Genomic DNA, 19,637 nt, shown 5'->3' with positions numbered 1-19,637 from the left:
GTCCCTTTTGCCTTGTGAGGTAACCTGTAAGGTAACATTCACAAGATCCAGGGATTAGGCCCAGGTATCTTTGGGAATTGGGAGCATTACTTTACCCCACGCGCCTACTTGAATGGGAGATGTTGCCTGTCAATAACTGCTGTGTTTCCCGCAGAGTTGGGGCTAGTTGCAAAAATTTTCGTAATCTTCAGAATTCCATTGGGGTACACCTCCTGTTTCCTACTGGAACCTGAGTGTACAGGCGTCAAGATGAACCCTGTATGTGGTATTTGATCTAGTCTACCCTCTGACTTTACTGAGGAAAGAATTGAGATTCAAAGAGGCTAAAGTAACTTATCCAGAGGCTCAGACTAAGCAGTGCCCAGCTGTAGTAGAAACCAGGTGTCCTAACTGCCACATTGTCTCATTGCCTTACATTTTAAAAAGGACTAAATCCAGAATGAATAGAATAGATATATAAAAGGCCAGGCATGGTGGTTCACACCTATATATAATTCCAGCACTTTGGGAGGCCAAGGCAGGCGGATCACCTGAGGTCAGGAGTTCAAGACCAGCCTGGCCAACATGATAAAACCCTGTCTCTACTAAAAATACAAAAATTAGCCAGGCATGGTGGCATTTGCTTGTAATCCCAGCTACTCGGGAGGCTGAGGCAGGAGAATTGCTTGAATCCAGGAGGCGGAGGTTGCAGTGAGTCAAGATCGCACCCCTGCACTCCAGTCTGGGTGAGAGAGCGAGACTCTGTCTCAAAAAAAAAAAAAAAGAATAGCTATAGAAACAACCTGTGACTTGCTGAATTGATACTGAAATAATCTGCCAGAGTTACGTTAAGGCGGCTCTGTTTTCCGAGATGTCTTTTGGTTAATGATGAAATTGAGATGCTGATTCCTTAGGGTGATGAATCCTGTGTTTCGTTCTAGACCTTACATCTGGTAACTTTTTAATGTTCACCTAGTGACAGTACTAATCAGAGATTATGCCATCTATTTGCCAGATATATTGATGTGCCATCATTCTTAGGTTAAATTGGCAAAAAATATTAAGAACCACATCAAGAGGAAAAGTCCTTTATGCCTTATTCATCATTTATGTGGTATACTTGCAAAGAGAAAGAATGGTTTTGCTATTTTTGGACATTTAGCCATTGTATATTTTTCTATTCATAGTCTTGAACAATGTGAAAGAGTTTTGGAACTCTTAAAACAATATCAGAATTTTAAAAACATCTTGACAACTTTGATTCAAAAAGAAGAGAGTGTCATCTCCCTGCAGGCTTCGTACATGGGAAAGGAGAACCTGAAGAAAAGGATAGCAGAGGTGAGTCCGGCTTCCGTTAGAAAAAAACTGCACAGCGACCTCACTGACAGGCCTGGTAGTAAAGAGATATAGATTAAGTCATTTTGAAACTTCATTTAAAAGAAGTTACTAGTGACCCTATTTTACCGGATATCTAAAAATGTGTTGCATTTTATCACCAGGGCTGGAAAAAAGAAACAGTCGCCAAGTTGGTGGTGGGTCTCTTCTATCTGGGCTTTGATGTTGGGGCTGCGTTTCTGTTCATGCCTGCTGCCACCTCTGTGAGGCTGTAACAGCCTTTGCACTGACTTTCTGTTTACAAGGAACCTGACCCTGCATTGCAGGCTTGACGGAAGATGGTGGGAAAATCCTCTCTGTTGTTAGTGGAGTAAGGAAAAATTAGCTTTTATTTACTCATTTTCTGTGAAGATGTGCAAGCTTATTACCACGTTCCTCCATCTGTGTTTATACTCTAAGAAGAGTAATATTTTTGGACACTAGGTGTCATTATTTTCTATGGTTTTATGTGGTTATCAACCAGAGTGGCAGAAGAATGGAATAGTTAGAAAAGAATATACTACACTGCACTCTGTGACTCTATGCCAGGAAGTTTCTTTCTTCTCCTCCCGTCCCCACCTCTCCCCTCCCTCCCTGCAATTCTCCTGCCTCAGCCTTTCAAGTAGCTGGGATTACAGGTGCGCAACACCACGCCCAGCTAATTTTTGTATTTTTAGTAGAGACAGGGTTTTGCCGTGTTGGCCAGGCTGGTCTCAAACTCCTGACCTCAGGTGATCTGCCCGCCTCTGCTTCCCAAATTGCTGGGATTACAGGCATGAGTCACCACGCCTGGCCTTTTTCTATTGATTTTATAAGTACTAAGCTAAAGTGTTGTAAAGGTGTCAAAAGTATGTGGAATGTAGTTTGCTTGATATACTTGGAGGTTGGAAAGCAATTTTATTAAACTTTCCAGTTGTTAAGAGCAGCATCAGTGAAAGCTTAAATAGGACAATTTAGTTCTTATCTAGAACTATTAACCCTGAAGCTCAAGTGACACCCAGAATGTCAGGAATGGCCCTTGTCTGGGACCCACTTTCTCAGGCTTAGTTTCTTAGAGCTGGCCAGTCGAAAGCAGCCCTATTTAGATACCAGCTGTACAATATATGACTGTAGCTGGTTTCTTGTCAGACTTAAAGCTGTCAAGACCATAAGCAGATAGTCACAGTTGCTTAGATGTAACCTGTCTGGTTCCCTCTGGTGGAGGCAGCTTTTGGGTTTGGCTGGTCTTGGGATCTAGAAGGGTCCTGTCCTCATTCAGTAGATTTAAAGAGCTCTGGTTTCCTAGGTTCTTAGAGACTCCAGCATGTTCAGCCTTACCAGATCCTCTTGGGCTTGTGTCCCAGTTCGCATAGCCACCCTTCTGCCGTGTCCCCGATAGCAGTCTCCTACCTTGTACTCTTGTTTTAGGATCAAGGTCTCTGCCTTACTCAACAGACCCTGAGACCCTCCCTTGTATGCTGACCAGATATCTAGTCCCTCTTGACTTGCAGCTTTTCTTGTTCATGCAAATCCTCCTCACTTCTGGCGCCCTTCCTCAGCCCTGTTTTGATGAGTGTCAGTTATGATGCCCCATGCTGCGTGTGGCCTGTCTGCTGCTCTTCCTGCTACCCCATAACTCTATAACCTTATAACTATAAACTATACTTTCTAGATAAATTATTTATCTGACTAATAAACTTCTCGTCACCTCCAGGGAGCTGACTTCTCTCCTGGGTGAGTCTCCCTAATTGGAATCTAGGCCCAGGTCTTGGCCTTTCTGCCATCATTAGCTCCTCTGTGGCCTCTGTCCTCAGCTATATTTGGCAGCCCCAAGTCCAGAGCCTCCCCAGAAAGTCAATCTCTGTGGGTATGGAGGGAGTCCATCCAACCAGGTGAAGGAGGGCCTGAGAGTCTAAATGTGTTTCTCTTAAAAAATGTCCTTCAGTCTTTCTGTTTGAGGCTAACTGTATTTCGGCTTTAATGATTACCTTGAAGTCATTTCTAGCCTTTTGAGATTCTGTAGCACAAATGGCCTTGCTGCTTATTGGCTTCTCTGCACCCTCCCCACTATCCCATCTCCTTCTAGACCAAGGTTTCAGCTTTAGTTTTGGTGAGCCAGTTACTCATTCTTCAGCTTTCCAGCTTCCCAACTTCTCACCTTCCACCTGAGAATATTCTCATCCTCTGTTCTCTGTGTGCTTGTTGGTTTGTACCATTTTAAATTCTTTTCTGTTGTTAAAGTAGCATGTGAGGAGGAAAGAGAGACAAACATATATATTTAATCCACCATGTTAAACTTGTTATTTCACTGTTTCAATCACTGCATAAAACTGCCTGCCCTGAAGACCTATTTGAAGTATGTATATAGCAGAAGTAAAAATTAATGAACTCTGCTTTGTCTGTACTCTTTACTCAACTGCAAAAGGTATTTTTAAGATTAGTAAAATAATTATAACTACCTTTAAGAAACAACAGTGCCGGGCGCGGTGGCTCAAGCCTGTAATCCCAGCACTTTAGGAGGCCGAGACAGGCGGATCACGAGGTCAGGAGATCAAAACCATCCTGGCTAACACGGTGAAACCCCATCTCTACAAAAAAAATACAAAAAACTAGCCGGGCGAGGTGGCGGGCGCCTGTAGTCCCAGCTACTCGGGAGGCTGAGGCAGGAGAATGGCGTAAACCCAGCAGGCAGAGCTTGCAGTGAGCTGGGATCGCACCACTGTACTCCAGCCGGGGTGACAGAGCAAGACTCCGTCTCAAAAAAAAAAAAAAAAGAAACAACAGTCCCGGCTTTCCTTATTTTATTAAAATGAGAATTGTACCTCTAGTATATGGGTACTTGTATGTTTGCTGAAATAATCTTTTATTTTGTATGAAAGATATGGAAGTTTTAATACACTAATATTTAATTCTTTTGTCAGGTTTTTAAAAAACTGTCTAAAAAAAGCAGATTTTAGTACTAATTATTAACATAACTTTCAGTTAATTTTGTGATGACACAGGTACTGTCTTCACAAACAGTCCATTTCTGTAGCATAGATCTTTATCCTGCTTTGCAGCAGTGCCTGGAATATGATACCACTGAGAACTTTTGTCCTTCAAAACTGTGGTAACGTGGATGTTTATCTAGGATATGGTGACAAAGTTCTACTCTCTTTAATGAAAGACAGAAGTGCAAAATGTTAGACTAGAAGGCTGGAATGTCAGGAGACTATTAAAGTTTGGAAATGTCAAAGTGGCCCTAGTTCCCTTTATTTTACTCCTTCCATTCGCTGTAAAACAAAACCCATAGTTCTGCCAATGCTAAAATTACACTCTCTTGCCCTTTCTTTTCTCATCACCCTGTGGAAGCTTGTGCTAGTTTAACAAGAAAGTTCTTTGCAGGCAAAAAAAATTTAGTTTGTTCAGTTAAATGAAATATATCGAATGAAAGTTTTTTTATTTAATTGAACAAACATTTTTGCTTAACAATTTTTTTCCTCAATAAATTTTTTTTTTTTTGGTATATTTAGGGAGTACAAGTGCAAGTTTCTTTTTTTTAAATTTTTAAAATTTTATTATACTTTAAGTTCTAGGGTACATGTGCACAACATGCAGGTTTGTTACATATGTATGCATGTTCCATGTTGGTGTCCTGTACCCATTAACTCGTCATTTACATTAGGTATATCTCCTAATGCTATCCTCCCCCCTTCCCCCCACCCCATGACAGGCCCCGGTGTGTGATGTTCCCCTTCCTGTGTCCAAGTGATCTCATTGTTCAATTCCCACCTATGAGTGAGAACATGTGGGTTTGGTTTTCTGTCCTTGTGATGGTTTGCTGAGAATGATGGTTTCCAGCTTCATCCATGTTCCTACAAAGCTTATTCCATGGTGTATATGTGCCACATTTTCTTAATCCAGTCTCAAGTGCAAATTTTTTACATGAGTATATTGTGTAATGGTGGAGTCTGGGATTTTAGTGTACCTATCACCCAAATAGTGGACATTGTACCCAATAGGTAAATTTTCAGCCCTCACCCCTTTCCCACTGTCTCACCTTTTATAGTCCTCAAGGCCTATTATTCCACTCCATATGTCTGTGTGCCCCCTTTGCTTAGCTTCCACTTATAAGTGAGAATATATCAGTATTTGACTTTCTGAGTTATTTCTCTTAGGATAATGGCCTCTACTTCCATCTTTGTGGACAAACATTTATTGTGTTCCAGTGCAGAGTTCTGAACCAGGAGAACGAAGACCTGGGTTTTGATCTCAGTTCTGCCAGTGTATCAATCAGCATCTAGTTAGAAGACAAACCTCCCCAGTTACTGATTTTTCATTTTAAAGATTTTATTTAATATTAATTTTTTTTTTTTTTTTTTTTTTTGAGGCGGAGTCTCGCTCTGTCGCCCGGACTGGAGTGCAGTGGCCGGATCTCAGCTCACTGCAAGCTCCGCCTCCCGGGTTCACGCCATTCTCCTGCCTCAGCCTCCCGAGTAGCTGGGACTACAGGCGCCCGCCACTTCGCCCGGCTAGTTTTTGTATTTTTAGTAGAGATGGGGTTTCACCGTGTTAGCCAGGATGGTCTCAATCTCCTGACCTCGTGATCCGCCCGTCTCGGCCTCCCAAAGTGCTGGGATTACAGGCTTGAGCCACCGCGCCCGGCCCTTAATATTAATTTTTAAATTAGCCTTTATTTATAATGGTAGACTCACATACAAAAGTAATACAAAGAGATCCCAAGTATCCTATACTGAGTTTCCCCAGTGGTAAAATCTTGTAAAACTAGAATATCACAATCAGGATATTGACATAAATACAGTCAAGATAAAGAACATTTTTGTCACTACAAGGATTCTTCTTCTTGTCATTTTCTAGCCCCATCCACTTCCCTCCTCTTCCCACCCCTTCTAGTCCCGGACAACCACAAATTTAGTCTCTATTTCTATAATTTTACTATTTTTAAAATGCTATATAAATGAAATTATATAGTATGTAACTTTGGGATTGGCTATTTTCACATAGATTATTCTGTGGAGATTCATTCAGGTTCTTCCATATATTGATAGTTTGTTCCTCTTTCTTGCTGAGCAGTATTCCATGTTATGAATGTGTCACAGTTTAACTATTTACCCTCTGGCTTCTTTCCAATTTTCGACTATTATGAATAAAGCTGCCGTAAACATTTGTGAAGGAGTCTTTGGTAAATATAAGTTTTTGTTTCTCAGGGATGTGTCCAGGAGTGTGCTTGCTGGGTCATATGTTAATTGCATGGGGTTTTTTGTTTTTGTTTGTTTGTTTTTTGATGGAGTCTCGCTCTGTTGCCCAGGTTGGAGTGCCATGGCACAATCTTGGTTCACTGCAGCCTCCGCCTCCTGGATTCAAGCAATTCTCCTGTCTCAGCCTCCTGAGTAGCTGGGACTACAGGTGCATGCCACTACACCTGGCTAATTTTTTTGTATTTTTAGTAGAGATGGGGTTTCACCATATTGGTCAGTCTGATCTCGGACTCTTGACCTCAGGTGATCCCACTGCCTCGGCTTCCCAAAGTGCTGGGATTACAGGCCTGAGCCACTGCTGGAATGGCACTGTCTGGCCTGCAGGTTTTTTGTTTTTTTGTTTGTTTGTTTGTTTTTTGAGATGGAGTCTCACTCAGTTCCCCAGGCTGGAGTGCAGTGGTGCAGTCTTGGCTCACTGCAAGCTCCGCCTCCTGGGTTCATGTCAGTCTCCTGCCTCAGCCTCCCAAGTAGCTGGTACTACAGGCACCCGCCACCACCCCGGCTAATTTTTTTGTAGTTTTTTAGTGGAGACGGGGTTTCACCGTGTTAGCCAGGATGGTCTCGATCTCCTGACCTCATGATCCGCCCGCCTCGGCCTCCCAAAGTGCTGGGGTTACAGGCAGGAGCCACAATGCCCGGCCTGCATGTTTATTTTTTAAGGAAACTGTCAGAATGTTTTTCAGAGTGGTTATACCATTTTATGTGCTTTTTCTGCATTAACTGACATGATTATATAATTTATTTCCATCAGCTTGTTAAAATGGTGGGTTACATTGATTGATTTTTGGATGTTAAACTAGGCTTGCATTCCTGGAATAAACCTTATTTGGTCATGGTATATAATTCCTTTTTTTATATGTGTTGCTGAATTATATTTGCTAATATTTTGTTAAGGATTTCTGTGTAAATATCCTTGAGAGATATGGTAGTTTCTTTTTTGGTACTGTAAAACTGACTTTCATAAAATTAATTGGGAGTGTTTCCTTCTCTTCAGTTTTCCAGGAGAGATTGTATATGATTGCTGTTAAATCTCTTTTAGATGTTTGATCAAATTCTCTAGTGAAACCATCTGGACCAGTAGATTTCTTTTTGGGGAGTTTCTACATTATTCATTCAATTTCTTTAATATTAATAGGGCAATTTACATTATGTATTTAATATTGGATGAGTTGCAGTAGTGTTTTTCAAAGTATCTGTCCATTTCCTCTAAGTTTTCAAATTTGTGTGTGTAAAGTTATTTGTAGCATTCTCTTATTTTCTGCTTGATGTCTGTAGTGTCTGTAGTGGTATCCCTGTTTCATTCCCAGTACTGGTATTGCTTTCTTCTGTCTTTGCTTTTGTCAGTCTTTCTAGAAGTTTATCAATTTTACTGATCTTTTGAAAGAACTAGCTCTTTATTTTGTTGATTTTTTCCTAATGTTCTTGTATTTTCAACTTAATTGATTTCTGTTTTAATTTTTATTATTTCCTTCCTTTTGCTTCCTTTGGGTTTATTTTCTTCTTAGATTCTTGAAGTGGTCATTTAGATGATTGATTTCAGATTTTTCCTCATTTTTAATGTATGCATTTAGTGCTATAAATTTCCCCCTCAGCAATACTTTAACTGTGCTACACAAGTTTTCATGTTTTATTTTCATTCCATTTGATGTATTTAAAAATTTTTTTTTTTTTTTTTTTTTTTTTTTTTTTTGAGACGGAGTCTTGCTCTGCCACCCAGGCTGGAGCGCAGTGGCCGGATCTCAGCTCACTGCAAGCTCCGCCTCCCGGGTTTACGCCATTCTCCTGCCTCAGCCTCCGAGTAGCTGGGACTACAGGCGCCCGCCTCGTCGCCCGGCTAGTTTTTTGTATTTTTAAGTAGAGACAGAGTTTCACTGTATTAGCCAGGATGGTCTCAATCTCCTGACCTCGTGATCCGCCCGTCTCGGCCTCCCAAAGTGCTGGGATTACAGGCTTGAGCCACCGCGCCCGGCCTAAAAATTTTTCTTGAGACTTCCTCTTTGACTCGTATTTAGAAGTATGTTGCTTAGTTTCCCAGTGATTGGAGATTTTCCTTTTGAAAAAGTAGCATTTTGCCTTTTATGATAAAGTTAGAATCCAAGATGTCTTAGAGTTTTGTGTATTTTATTCAGATAAGTGCTTAGGTTCTTTGATATTAAAAAGATGATTCTTATTAGGCAGATGTAGGGACTGTCATTTTTTTTTTTTTTTTAATGCCATTGAATGCAGATGCTTTTTTTGGCAGGTAGAATCTTATTTCACATGGATAAGAAATATGGTTTTAGACCACTGTAAAAATTTCATCATGCCAAGTGGGAGGAAATTTGAGTATAGGATTAACATTGAACCAATGGTTGGGATGCTAAAAACTTTTCATTGAGAAAGTGGGACAATAAAAGCCTACTTTAAAAAAGAACAATGTAAGAAGGTATTACGCTTTGTTGGATATTGTTTTTAAGCTCAATATCCAACAATAGAATTGTGATTCTTAGCTGTTTGTCTATATCAATATATCAAAAATAACTTTAATATCTTTTTTACAGATTGAAATTGTCAAAGAAGAATTTAATGAGCATTTAGAAGTTGTAGACAAGATAAACCAGATCTGCAAAAATCTACAGTTTTATCTAAATAAAATGAAAACTTTTGAAGAACCCCCTTTTGAAAAAGAGGCTAATATTATTGTGGATAGATGGCTTGATGTAAGTGATAATTTCATTGACTGCAAATTTAATTTTGTTTCCAATTTTTTTGTGTCTTTAGTATTTTTATTTAATTCAAGATTCGAAAATACTCATTGTAAAAATGTTCAAATTATATAAAACTTAGGAATTAATTTTAACCCCAGAGTTGGGACTACTAACAGATGGGTTCATCATCTTGTACATATAGAAATACATACTTGGCTTTTTAAAAATAAGTTCATTAATGTATTGCCTGTTCATGCAGTATACTGATGTTTAACTACATATTTATTGTAATTTTGGTTGAGTAGTAATGATATTACTAGTTTTTATTAATTACAGACTAAGAACTCATCTGCATTATGTTTTCATCTGGGTTTTTAAAAGCACCATTTAACAACAACAAAAAAAATGTAGTTTAGAAAGGAAGAAGACTAGACCAGGTGTGGTGGCTCACACCTGTAATCCTAGCACTTTGGGGAGGGAGGCTGAGATGGGTGGATCACCTGAGGTCAGGGGTTCGAGACCAGCCTGGCCAACATAGTGAAACCCATCTCTACTAAAAATACAAGTATTAGTCGGGCATGGTGGTGCATGTCTTTAATCTCAGCTACTCAGGAGGCTGAGGCAGGAGAATCATTTGAACCCAGGAAGCGGAAGTTGCAGTAAGCCAAGATGGCGCCACTGCACTCCAGCCTGGGTGACAGAGTGAGACTCCGTCTCAAAAAAAAAAAAAAGAAAAAGAAATTAGGAAGACTGTTGATTTCAATTGCATATAAGCAGCAAATCAGATATTTTTTTTTTTATTTTTAATTTTTAAGAGAAAGAACTATATGATATGTTAAAGCAAATTTTTGTTGATGAATAAAGCAAATTATCTAGTAATAGTAAACTAAAATTTTATTTTAAAACAGTGTTTGGCTGAAACAGTGGTTTTCAAACTTTTCACAGCTACATATGTTGTTTCTCTTTTTAAATTATGGTAGATAAATGAAAAGACAGAAGACTACTATGAAAATCTTGGTCGAGCTCTAGCTTTGTGGGACAAACTTTTTAACTTAAAAAATGTCATTGATGAGGGGATGGAAAAGGCCCTTCAAAAAATGGAATTACATCAATTGACTGAAGAGGACAGAGAAAAGCTGAAGGTAATTTAACAAATAAAATACATGCTTTTCTTGGTACACAATTGACATTTTTTTATTTTTATTTTTTATGAATATAGTCAACAAACATATTAGGATGCTCATATGTGACTTTGTTATCAAGAAAATCACAGATATTTTTGGATCATTATTCAATTGTTGAATCTATTACCCTTACCACTACTTTGAAAGTATGGGATTTAGTAGGTCTATTGCTAGATCTTGTTATATAATAGGGAAACGTGTGCTAGTATTATGTATCACAAATTGTTTTTAATATTTTGATAACTATCATGTAATTTTTTTCCTTTGTAATTCTACATTATTTAGTTTATGCTTTATTTTTAAAATGCTATTACACAAGGGATCTATAGGCTTCACCAGATTGCCAAAGGAATTGGTAGTATGAAAAAGATGAAGAATTCCCAGCAACAGCGCCAACTAAATGCATAATTGCTCCTGGGTAGTGATACAGACCCCAGGGGTTGGCAGACTTTTTCTTTTCTTTTTTTTTTTCTGAGGCAGAGTCTTGTTCTGTCGCCCAGGCTGGAGTGCAGTGGCACAATCTCGGCTCACTGCAACATCCGCCTCCCAGGTTCACATGATTCTCCTGCCTCAGCCTCCTGAGTAGCTGGGATTACAGGCGCACACCACCACGCCTGGCTAATTTTTTGTGTATTTTTAGTAGAGACAGGGTTTCACTATGTTGGCCAGACTGGTCTTGAACTCCTGACCTCGTGGTCCACCTGCCTCAGCCTCCCAAGGTGCTGGGATTACAGGTGTGAGTCACAAGGCCATCCAGGAGACTTTTTCTTAAAGGGCCATATAGTAAATATTTTAGGCTTGTGGATCATTTGTCTCTGCCACAACTGTTCACCCCTGCTGTTGGAGAATGAAAACAGCGAGAGACAATATAAATGGTTGAAAGTAGCTGGTTTCCAGTAAAAACTTTATTTATAAAAACAGGCTATCAGCCCTCTGGCTATAGTTTGTTAACCTCTGATCTAGACCATGATTATAGACAGCCTTCTTCGTATTTGAATTAAACAATGCCTTATAAAGATTAGAAAAAATACATGGCTATGTATCACCATCTTTATAGAGCTTCAAGAAAAACTGCTTTTTAAAACAACAATCTCAGGTTGTGGCATCTGGAAAGAATCAAAGTTATTTCTCTTTCAACTCTAGGAAGAATTCTTCCTAATTGCTTGTTTGTTTACATATTACTTGTTTGAATCATATAAATTTGTTGTCAGCTGGGTGTGGTGGTTCACGCCTGTAATCCCAGCACTTTGGGAGGCTGAAGCAGGCAGATCACTTGAGGTCGGGAGTTTGAGACCAGCCTGGCCAACATGGTGAAATCCTGTCTGTACTAAAAATACGAAAATATTAGCTGGGTGTGGTGGTGGGTGCCTGTAATCCCAGCTACGTGGGAGGCTGAGGCAGGAGAATAGCTTGAACTGGGGAGGCAGAAGTTACAGTAAGCAGAGATGGTACCACTGTACTCCTTCCTGGACGACAGGGAGACTCCATCTCCCAAAAAAAAAAAAAAAATTTGCTCTCTTGCTAGGTCAGAAAACAGCCGACGGTTGCCAGTTATATATGGTTCAACGTAACATAAGAATGTATGCTAATGCCTCAAATCTTATTTTGTTTCTAATTCTCACTTTTATTCACTTTTTAATTTATGTATTTATTTTTACACATTTGGAAAAAGTTTTTTAACTGTTTGGAGATTTCAAGTTTCCTGGATATATTATAATAGGTATTAAGTAAAACTATGATTTTCTAAGTATAAATGAATCATTTCTATTAAATTTGTCTTGGATTACAGGTTGTTTAAAAATCTGATGTTAAGAATTGTAAACTGACAGCTGTGGGCCAAAATCTGCTAAAATTGTGTGTGCGTGTATGTATGTGTGTGTGTGTGTGCACGCGTGCGGATGCGCACACACGGGGTATGCAATTTATAAACATATTCATGAAATTGAATGCCTTAAGGCAGACTATGCATTCTCTCATGGCACAGGCCTAGCCTTTCTCTTGTCTTATACCTAGAAAGACACTTGGTTGTAGCATTTGCCTGACCCCTGAAGGCACTTGGATTTGTAACTTCTAGGACACTGAGACGCATGATTATGGGAAATTCAAGGGCTCTCTCAGTTTCTGTATATAAACACTAGTAATTATGGGTATCAGAAAATAAGGTGTGAAGGCCGGGCGCGGTGGCTCAAGCCTGTAATCCCAGCACTTTGGGAGGCCGAGACGGGCGGATCACGAGGTCAGGAGATCGAGACCCTCCTGGCTAATACAGTGAAACCCCGTCTCTACTAAAAATACAAAAACTAGCCGGGCGAGGTGGCGGGCGCCTGTAGTCCCAGCTACTCGGGAGGCTGAGGCAGGAGAATGGCGTAAACCCGGGAGGCGGAGCTTGCAGTGAGCTGAGATCCGGCCACTGCACTCCAGCCTGGGCGACAGAGCGAGACTCCGCCTCAAAAAAAAAAAAAAAAAAAAAAAAAAAAAGAAAATAAGGTGTGAAATAAAAAGACACTCTCCTTTAAAATTACATGTTTTAGGAAGAATTACAAGTCCATGAACAAAAAGCTTCAGAATTTTCTAGAAGAGTGGCTGAAATACAGTTTTTGCTCCAAAGCAGTGAAATACCTCTTGAATTGCAGGTAAGAATTTTTATTTAAAAGTTTCAGTTATTGAGGCTTCAGTAAGCCATAATCATATCACTGCACTCCAGCCTGGGCGACAGAGCAAGACCCTGTCTCTAAAAGAGGGGAAAAAAGGCCCAATTAAAGATTCTCTATAACAGGGGTGTCCAGTCTTTTGGCTTCTCTGGGCCATATTGGAAGAACAGTTGTCTTGGGCCACACATGAAATACATTAACAACAGCAAAAAAATTTCATAATGTTTTAAGAAAATTTAGGAATTTGCGTTGGGCCGTGGACTGGACAAGCTTGCCCTATAGCCTCTAAAATAACACTTGTAAACCATGCATTCTAAGCCTAAAATAAAATTAGGATCATTTATTCAGTTCCTATGTTAAGTCCCACCAAATTTCTAATAGTGGGTATAGTTAAATATATTTATTCCATATTTAGCATGAATGATAATATATTTTTGTATTCCTTTATTTTCCCCTCACCTATTTCACAGGCCTCAGGTATGGAGGGCAAATGTTGCCTGTACGTCTATGTAAAGTAATGATGATTTTCTATGTGTTTCTTGGGTATAGGAAGGAGAATTTCACTCAAGTCCTCCTAGGTTTATTATTTGCTAGATGGAGAAAGAGAGAGATTGCCCCAAGTATGATTTTCTGTTGTGTGAAGAGGTTTGTTTTTGTTTTTCTTAGATCTAGGTGCATAGTGGTTGAATATGAGCGCTGGAGTTAAGACCTTCTGGGTGAGGTTCTGGCTGTACTACCTACTAGCTTTATGATCTTGGACAAGTTACTTAACATTCTTAAGCCTGTATTTTATATACAAAGCGCTTACCACAATGCTGTGTAGATCACAAATACTCAATAAAAAGCTGGCTATTTAATTTTTTATTTATATTTTTATTTATGTTTTATGTCATGAGCACCATGAGATAGCACCTTAGTTAGTATGCTAGATTAAACTTGTGTTGAGGGGAAGGATCAAGTTTGTCTCTTAGAAAAAAGTCAGAATATCCATCTCAGTTTTTTTATGTTATGCTTTATCCTTTGAAGGCAAAATTCAAATTGTATCAGTGACATAGAAAAATGTAGAACAGTGAGAAGAATGCATTTCACATTGAAATGAAGTAATCTTAACCCATTGTCTAGCAATATAGTTGTCTTAAATCTAGTTAAATAATGACCATTATACTACTTCATATGTTTCATGATTTCAGGTCATGGAGTCCTCTATTTTGAACAAGATGGAACATGTACAGAAGTGTTTAACAGGAGAATCCAACTGCCATTCACTCAGTGGCAGCACTGCTGAGCTAAGGGAGGATCTCGACCAAGCCAAGACCCAGATCGGGATGACTGAATCCCTCTTAAAAGCCCTGTCTCCTTCTGACAGCTTGGAGATCTTCACTAAACTAGAGGTGCTACCCAGCTGCTTATCTGTGGTTCAGATATATTTTCACACTATTTGCAGTTGTCTTGAGCTCTTAGAGTTAATAAAAATAGAAAAAGAAGAAAACTCAGAAAAACCACTTTTGTATATTTAACATTTTCATCTTTGAATTGCCTTGTGGATGATAATTAATTGATATTAACTTGCATTGTATCATACATTTACTAGCAAAGAGAAAGTGAATCCACTCAACTGAGAGTCATTGAGATTTTTACAAAACAATTGAGATCTAATATGCTTTGTGTAATTTGAGCCTGTTTTAAGATTTAATGGTTGTTGTTTGTTTATACCTTTAGGAGATACAACAGCAAATTCTACAGCAAAAACACAGTATGATATTACTTGAGAATCAAATAGGTTGTCTGACTCCTGAACTCTCTGAATTGAAAAAGCAATACGAAAGTGTCAGTGATTTATTTAATACCAAAAAAAGTGTTTTACAAGATCACTTTTCTAAGTTATTGAATGGTGAGTGCAACATTTCTCTTATTTTGTTTCTGGGACTCTTGAAGTATGAATGTAGTACTGTGAACACAAAGGCTAATCTAAGCCTGACTTGGAGATGGTTTGCACAGACTACATTCAAGAAAATAATAATCAGATAAATCTCTTGGGAGCAAAGACTGATTTATGCTTGACATAAATAACATCTAGTTCTTGCAAGCTCCAAATCTTTATTTCTTTCTTGAAGGTAAGTCACCAAGGTCCTAGTGTTTGACCTGCTCACTGTGGTCGGTGAGTCTGGGGAAATACTGGTGCACAAGCTGTCCGGGCAGTGTCTTTGAGTATCCTGTATGCTTGGATGTTTGATATAGAAAATGCACTACAATTACTTGACTAATTGTAGTAAAAATACCGGAGGCATAGAACCGTATCTAAATAAACAGTGAGGCTGGGCGCGGTAGCTCACTCCTGTAATTCTAGCACTTTGGGAGGCTGAGGCAGGTGGATCGCTTGAGCTCAAGAGTTTGAGACCAGCCTGGGTCTGAAACCTTGGTGAAAGGTTTCAGAGTTTATTACCACTTTCACGATGATGTGTATCTATGGCATGGGAAACAAGTTTCAAAATCTCTCACTTTAACAAGATACCTGAAGTCTTCCTTGAATGAATAGAGCTTTTTTTCTCCCCCTGCAGATCAATGCAAGAACTTTAATGATTGGTTCAACAACATTAAAATGAACCTTAAGGAGTGTTTTGAATCATCAGAAACAAAAAAGATTGTGGAACAAAAGCTACAAAAGCTTTCTGTAAGAGATATATGTACATTTTTTATAAAAATTTCCAATACTAAAATACTGGAGGCATGGCACTCTATCTGAATAAATAGGGAGGCTAAGTGCAATAGCTCACACCTATAATCCTAGCATTTTGGGAGGCTGAGGCAGGTGGATCACTTGAGCTCAAGAGTTCGAGACCAGCCTGGGTCTCGAACCTTGGCGAAAGGTTCACTAAGTTTATGGTGAAACCTTGTCTCTACAAGAAATACAAAAATTAAGGCCGGGCGCGGTGGCTCAAGCCTGTAATCCCAGCACTTTGGGAGGCCGAGACGGGCGGATCACGAGGTCAGGAGATCGAGACCATCCTGGCTAACATGGTGAAACCCCGTCTCTACTAAAAATACAAAAAACTAGCCGGGCGAGGTGGCGGGCGCCTGTAGTGTCAGCTACTCGGGAGGCTGAGGCAGGAGAATGGCGTGAACCCGGGAGGCGGAGCTTGCAGTGAGCTGAGATTGCGCCACTGCACTCCAGTCTGGGCGACAGAGCGAGACTCTGCCTCAAAAAAAAAAAAAAAAAAAAAAGAAATACAAAAATTAGCTGAGGGTGGCAGCAAGTACTTGTAGTCCCAGGTAAGAGGATTGCTTGAGCCTGGGAGGTGGAGGGTGTAGTGAGCTGAGATCATGCCACTGCACTCCAGCACTCCAGCCTGGGCGACAAAGTGAGACCCTGTCTCAAATAAAAAAGAAATAGAGTAATAAGTACTTTGACTTACTAATATTTTCACATAAGAGATAATATTCCCAAATAACTTGGCCTTTTCCCAAATATTTAAGACTCTATTTATTGGATATGTGTACAAATGGCTTACAGAATCTCTACTTTTACATATATTCTAAGATGCTGTTTAATTTAGTGTCCACTGGTGAATTCAGTTGTGTTCAAATCATACTTGATAAAAAATAAAGACCTAATTTGGATTTTAAAATCCCCTTTCTTGAAAGAGGAATTTTGACGTGTTTATACAGCTTTTCCCCATTATATTTCTTTTAAAAATTGCCACTGAACTTCAGTACATTTCTGGTTGGAACATGGTGGAGGATATCCTGAAATGAAAGGCAGAGTTCATGGGTGCGTAAGAAAGGCCTGTGGTGCCCTAAAATCCTGATCACTTTAATGTTTTGAAGATAAGTTATGTTCTTAAGCTTATCAATGGCACTAAATGTTCCCTGTTTAATTCCTTGCTTTGATGTACCATTCTTTACTGATAGAATCACCTCTCTTCTCTTTTAACAATTTGAAGTCCCATCTTTTTTTTGTTTGCTTGTTTGCCTGTAATTTTCCCCATTGCATGGGCCTTAACAATTGATACCCAAACCTTGAAACATAAACATTGAGATAAAATTCTAATTTGGGCAACGTTAAATACAGAATAGTCTGTGGAGAAGTTGGACACAGCCAGGATAGGAAAGTGTAACTTTCCTGGTCTTGCTCCTGCTGATCTTCCCAGTGGCTCTGTGTTACTTTGCTTGATATAATTCCTTGGAAGTCGGAAGTAAATGTAAATGTACATGTGCATTCTAGAACTATTATAAATCACCTGCCATTGGAGATAGCCACATCTCCATCACCCTTTTGTATAGGATCTTAAGAAGGTGGAATGTCTGTGTACTGGTTTGGAAAAGTGTTGTGAGGGTGGCAGAGACCACATTCAGACTTACCAGGAGATTGTGATGGACTTTTTGTCTTTCTGAAGGATTTCTTGACTCTTGAAGGAAGAAACAGTAAAATAAAGCAGGTGGACAGTGTACTGAAGCATGTGAAGAAGCATCTGCCCAAAGCACGTGTGAAGGAGCTAACCAGTTGGCTCGTGGGTCAGGAATTGGAATTAGAAAAAATGGAGTCCATATGCCAGGCTCGAGCAAAGGAGCTTGAAGACTCCTTGCAGCAGCTACTGAGGTAGGAAATAAAGGTGATACCTAAATAGCATGTTTTCTAACCATATCTTTATTTGTACTCTGCCTCAGCACAGAGAGCACTGGGATATGCAGTACACACAAATTTCACACACAAAAGGCGTACTTTTCAATCCAAGTTTGGTGCTAGAAATATAAAAATTTGGGGAAAATCTTCACATTATCTAATGTAGCAAAGATTCATGGAATAGTCCGAAAAAAGTTTTCTGTTTGTTTCCTGTTCTCTATGAGACATTAGTGTGGTTTTCTTTAATACTATAGAACCCCACTATCATATAGGCTGTTATTTAGATTTTGTTATATTACAAATTAAATTCTCTCTAAATTATATCAAACATATATTATAAAAACCTGGTTGAGTCACAACGTTTGTGCCATCCTTTTCTTTGGTGTAAACACTTTTTGCTAATTTTGTATTTAAACATGGGTAATGCTCTTTTAGACTCCAGGATGACTACAGAAACCTGAGTAAGTGGATGGCTAATCAAGAAGAGAAATGGAAAGGAATGGAAGAATCAGGGGAGAAAACTGAGCTGTTCTGCCAAGCTTTAGCTAGAAAGAGGTATAGCTGATCTTGTATGAAATATATTACCTGGGAATATGGTTTCTTCCATGGTATGGTTACTCCTATAAACTTTAAATGGTATTTGGAATTTACAGCGAACAGTTTGAATCTGTGGCCCAGTTGAACAACTCTTTGAAGGAATATGGGTTTACTGAAGAAGAAGATATAATAATGGAGTCAACATGTTTGATGGATAGATACCAGACATTACTGAGACAACTAAATGAAATCGAGGAAGAGGATAAGTTACCACCCACAGAGGACCAGAGCTTTAATGATCTTGCACATGATGTAATTCATTGGATAAAGGAGATTAAAGAGTCCCTTATGGTTTTGAATTCATCTGAAGGCAAAATGCCACTTGAGGAAAGAATCCAAAAAATCAAGGTATAACTATGGAAACTAAATTTCAGAAATCCGAGTGAACTCTAGTTTTGAAAAGATTTAAAGGAAATCTAAATGCTTCTTAATGGAAAATCAGATCACTGTGGAATGGTTGAAGAAATTCAGATCACTGAGCTTACAAAAAAGAAGGGTTGTGACGAATCTAAAATTATTTTGATGCAAATGAAAGAGAGAAAGCATGTCCTGTCTTAGAGAGAGCAGTGCCTATTGTCATCTTCACTGAGTGCAAAAGAATTGAGATAAAGACAATGGATCAGAGCTGCTAGTAGAGGGGAGTTTGTTGGGATGTCAAAAGAACATATGTCAGTGTAGCAGAAGCATCAGCAATGTCGAGGCAGGGGAATTCTTCAGAGTGGATATGGTTCATAAAAGGTTATTAGATAGTGGACGGGGAAAGCAAGGAAGTCTCAGTCTCCCTTGGGCTCCCTTTTTATCTAAGGGGAGATTCAATAAACAATTTTAAAAATTAAAATTTATAGTAAATTTAAAAATTCAATCACTAGATAAAAATACAGGGGACAGAAGCACTTGTGCCTAAAAAGAACTCTAGGAGAATTGAAATCACATTCGTTGAAGCATTCTTAGAGGAAGAAATGGTCAAAAATCGTGAGCTCTTAAGGTTGGTGAGACTTAGTAAATAATCAGTCATCTGGGATTATATCCAGACGTTTTCCCAGAGAAAGTGAGAATAAGAATTAATTATGTCATGGTAGAGAAACAAGAGTTGGCATGAGGGACACTGCATTTTCCTATGGGAAGTCATAAGTCAATGCTTAGGTTATAAAAATGTCTTGTCAGATTGTTATCATAACTCTCCATCCATAAATAATAGAGTGGATAGGGGGTTTTGGGGGCATAAAGGAAGTATTGAAAGTCTAGAGAAGGACAGGAATGCAGTCAGCTCAAACTGACAAATATTTATGGAGAACTAACTGTATATA

At 39.1% G+C, this 19,637-nt stretch overlaps 1 protein-coding gene across 9 annotated transcripts in view; it reads left to right on the top strand.

Moving 5' to 3' along the window:
• SYNE2 (spectrin repeat containing nuclear envelope protein 2) overlaps positions 1-19,637 on the top strand; it is a 389,209-nt gene that overhangs the window by 162,886 nt on the left and 206,686 nt on the right. For all 9 annotated transcript variants that reach the window (XM_033187766.1, XM_033187774.1, XM_033187773.1 and 6 more), the window contains 10 exons: positions 1,167-1,317; positions 9,131-9,289; positions 10,258-10,419; positions 12,993-13,094; positions 14,303-14,503; positions 14,832-15,003; positions 15,671-15,783; positions 17,507-17,709; positions 18,169-18,288; positions 18,387-18,678. In XM_033187766.1, coding sequence (XP_033043657.1) covers positions 1,167-1,317; positions 9,131-9,289; positions 10,258-10,419; positions 12,993-13,094; positions 14,303-14,503; positions 14,832-15,003; positions 15,671-15,783; positions 17,507-17,709; positions 18,169-18,288; positions 18,387-18,678 — 1,675 coding nt within the window. The remainder of the gene's footprint in view (positions 1-1,166; positions 1,318-9,130; positions 9,290-10,257; positions 10,420-12,992; positions 13,095-14,302; positions 14,504-14,831; positions 15,004-15,670; positions 15,784-17,506; positions 17,710-18,168; positions 18,289-18,386; positions 18,679-19,637) is intronic.

This window comes from Trachypithecus francoisi, unplaced genomic scaffold (genome assembly GCF_009764315.1).
Source record: "Trachypithecus francoisi isolate TF-2019V2 unplaced genomic scaffold, Tfra_2.0 Lachesis_group3, whole genome shotgun sequence".
Lineage (NCBI taxonomy): Eukaryota > Metazoa > Chordata > Mammalia > Primates > Cercopithecidae > Trachypithecus > Trachypithecus francoisi.
The sequence above is the reverse complement of the archived record's forward strand: the minus strand, read 5'-3'. Positions and strand labels throughout refer to the sequence as shown.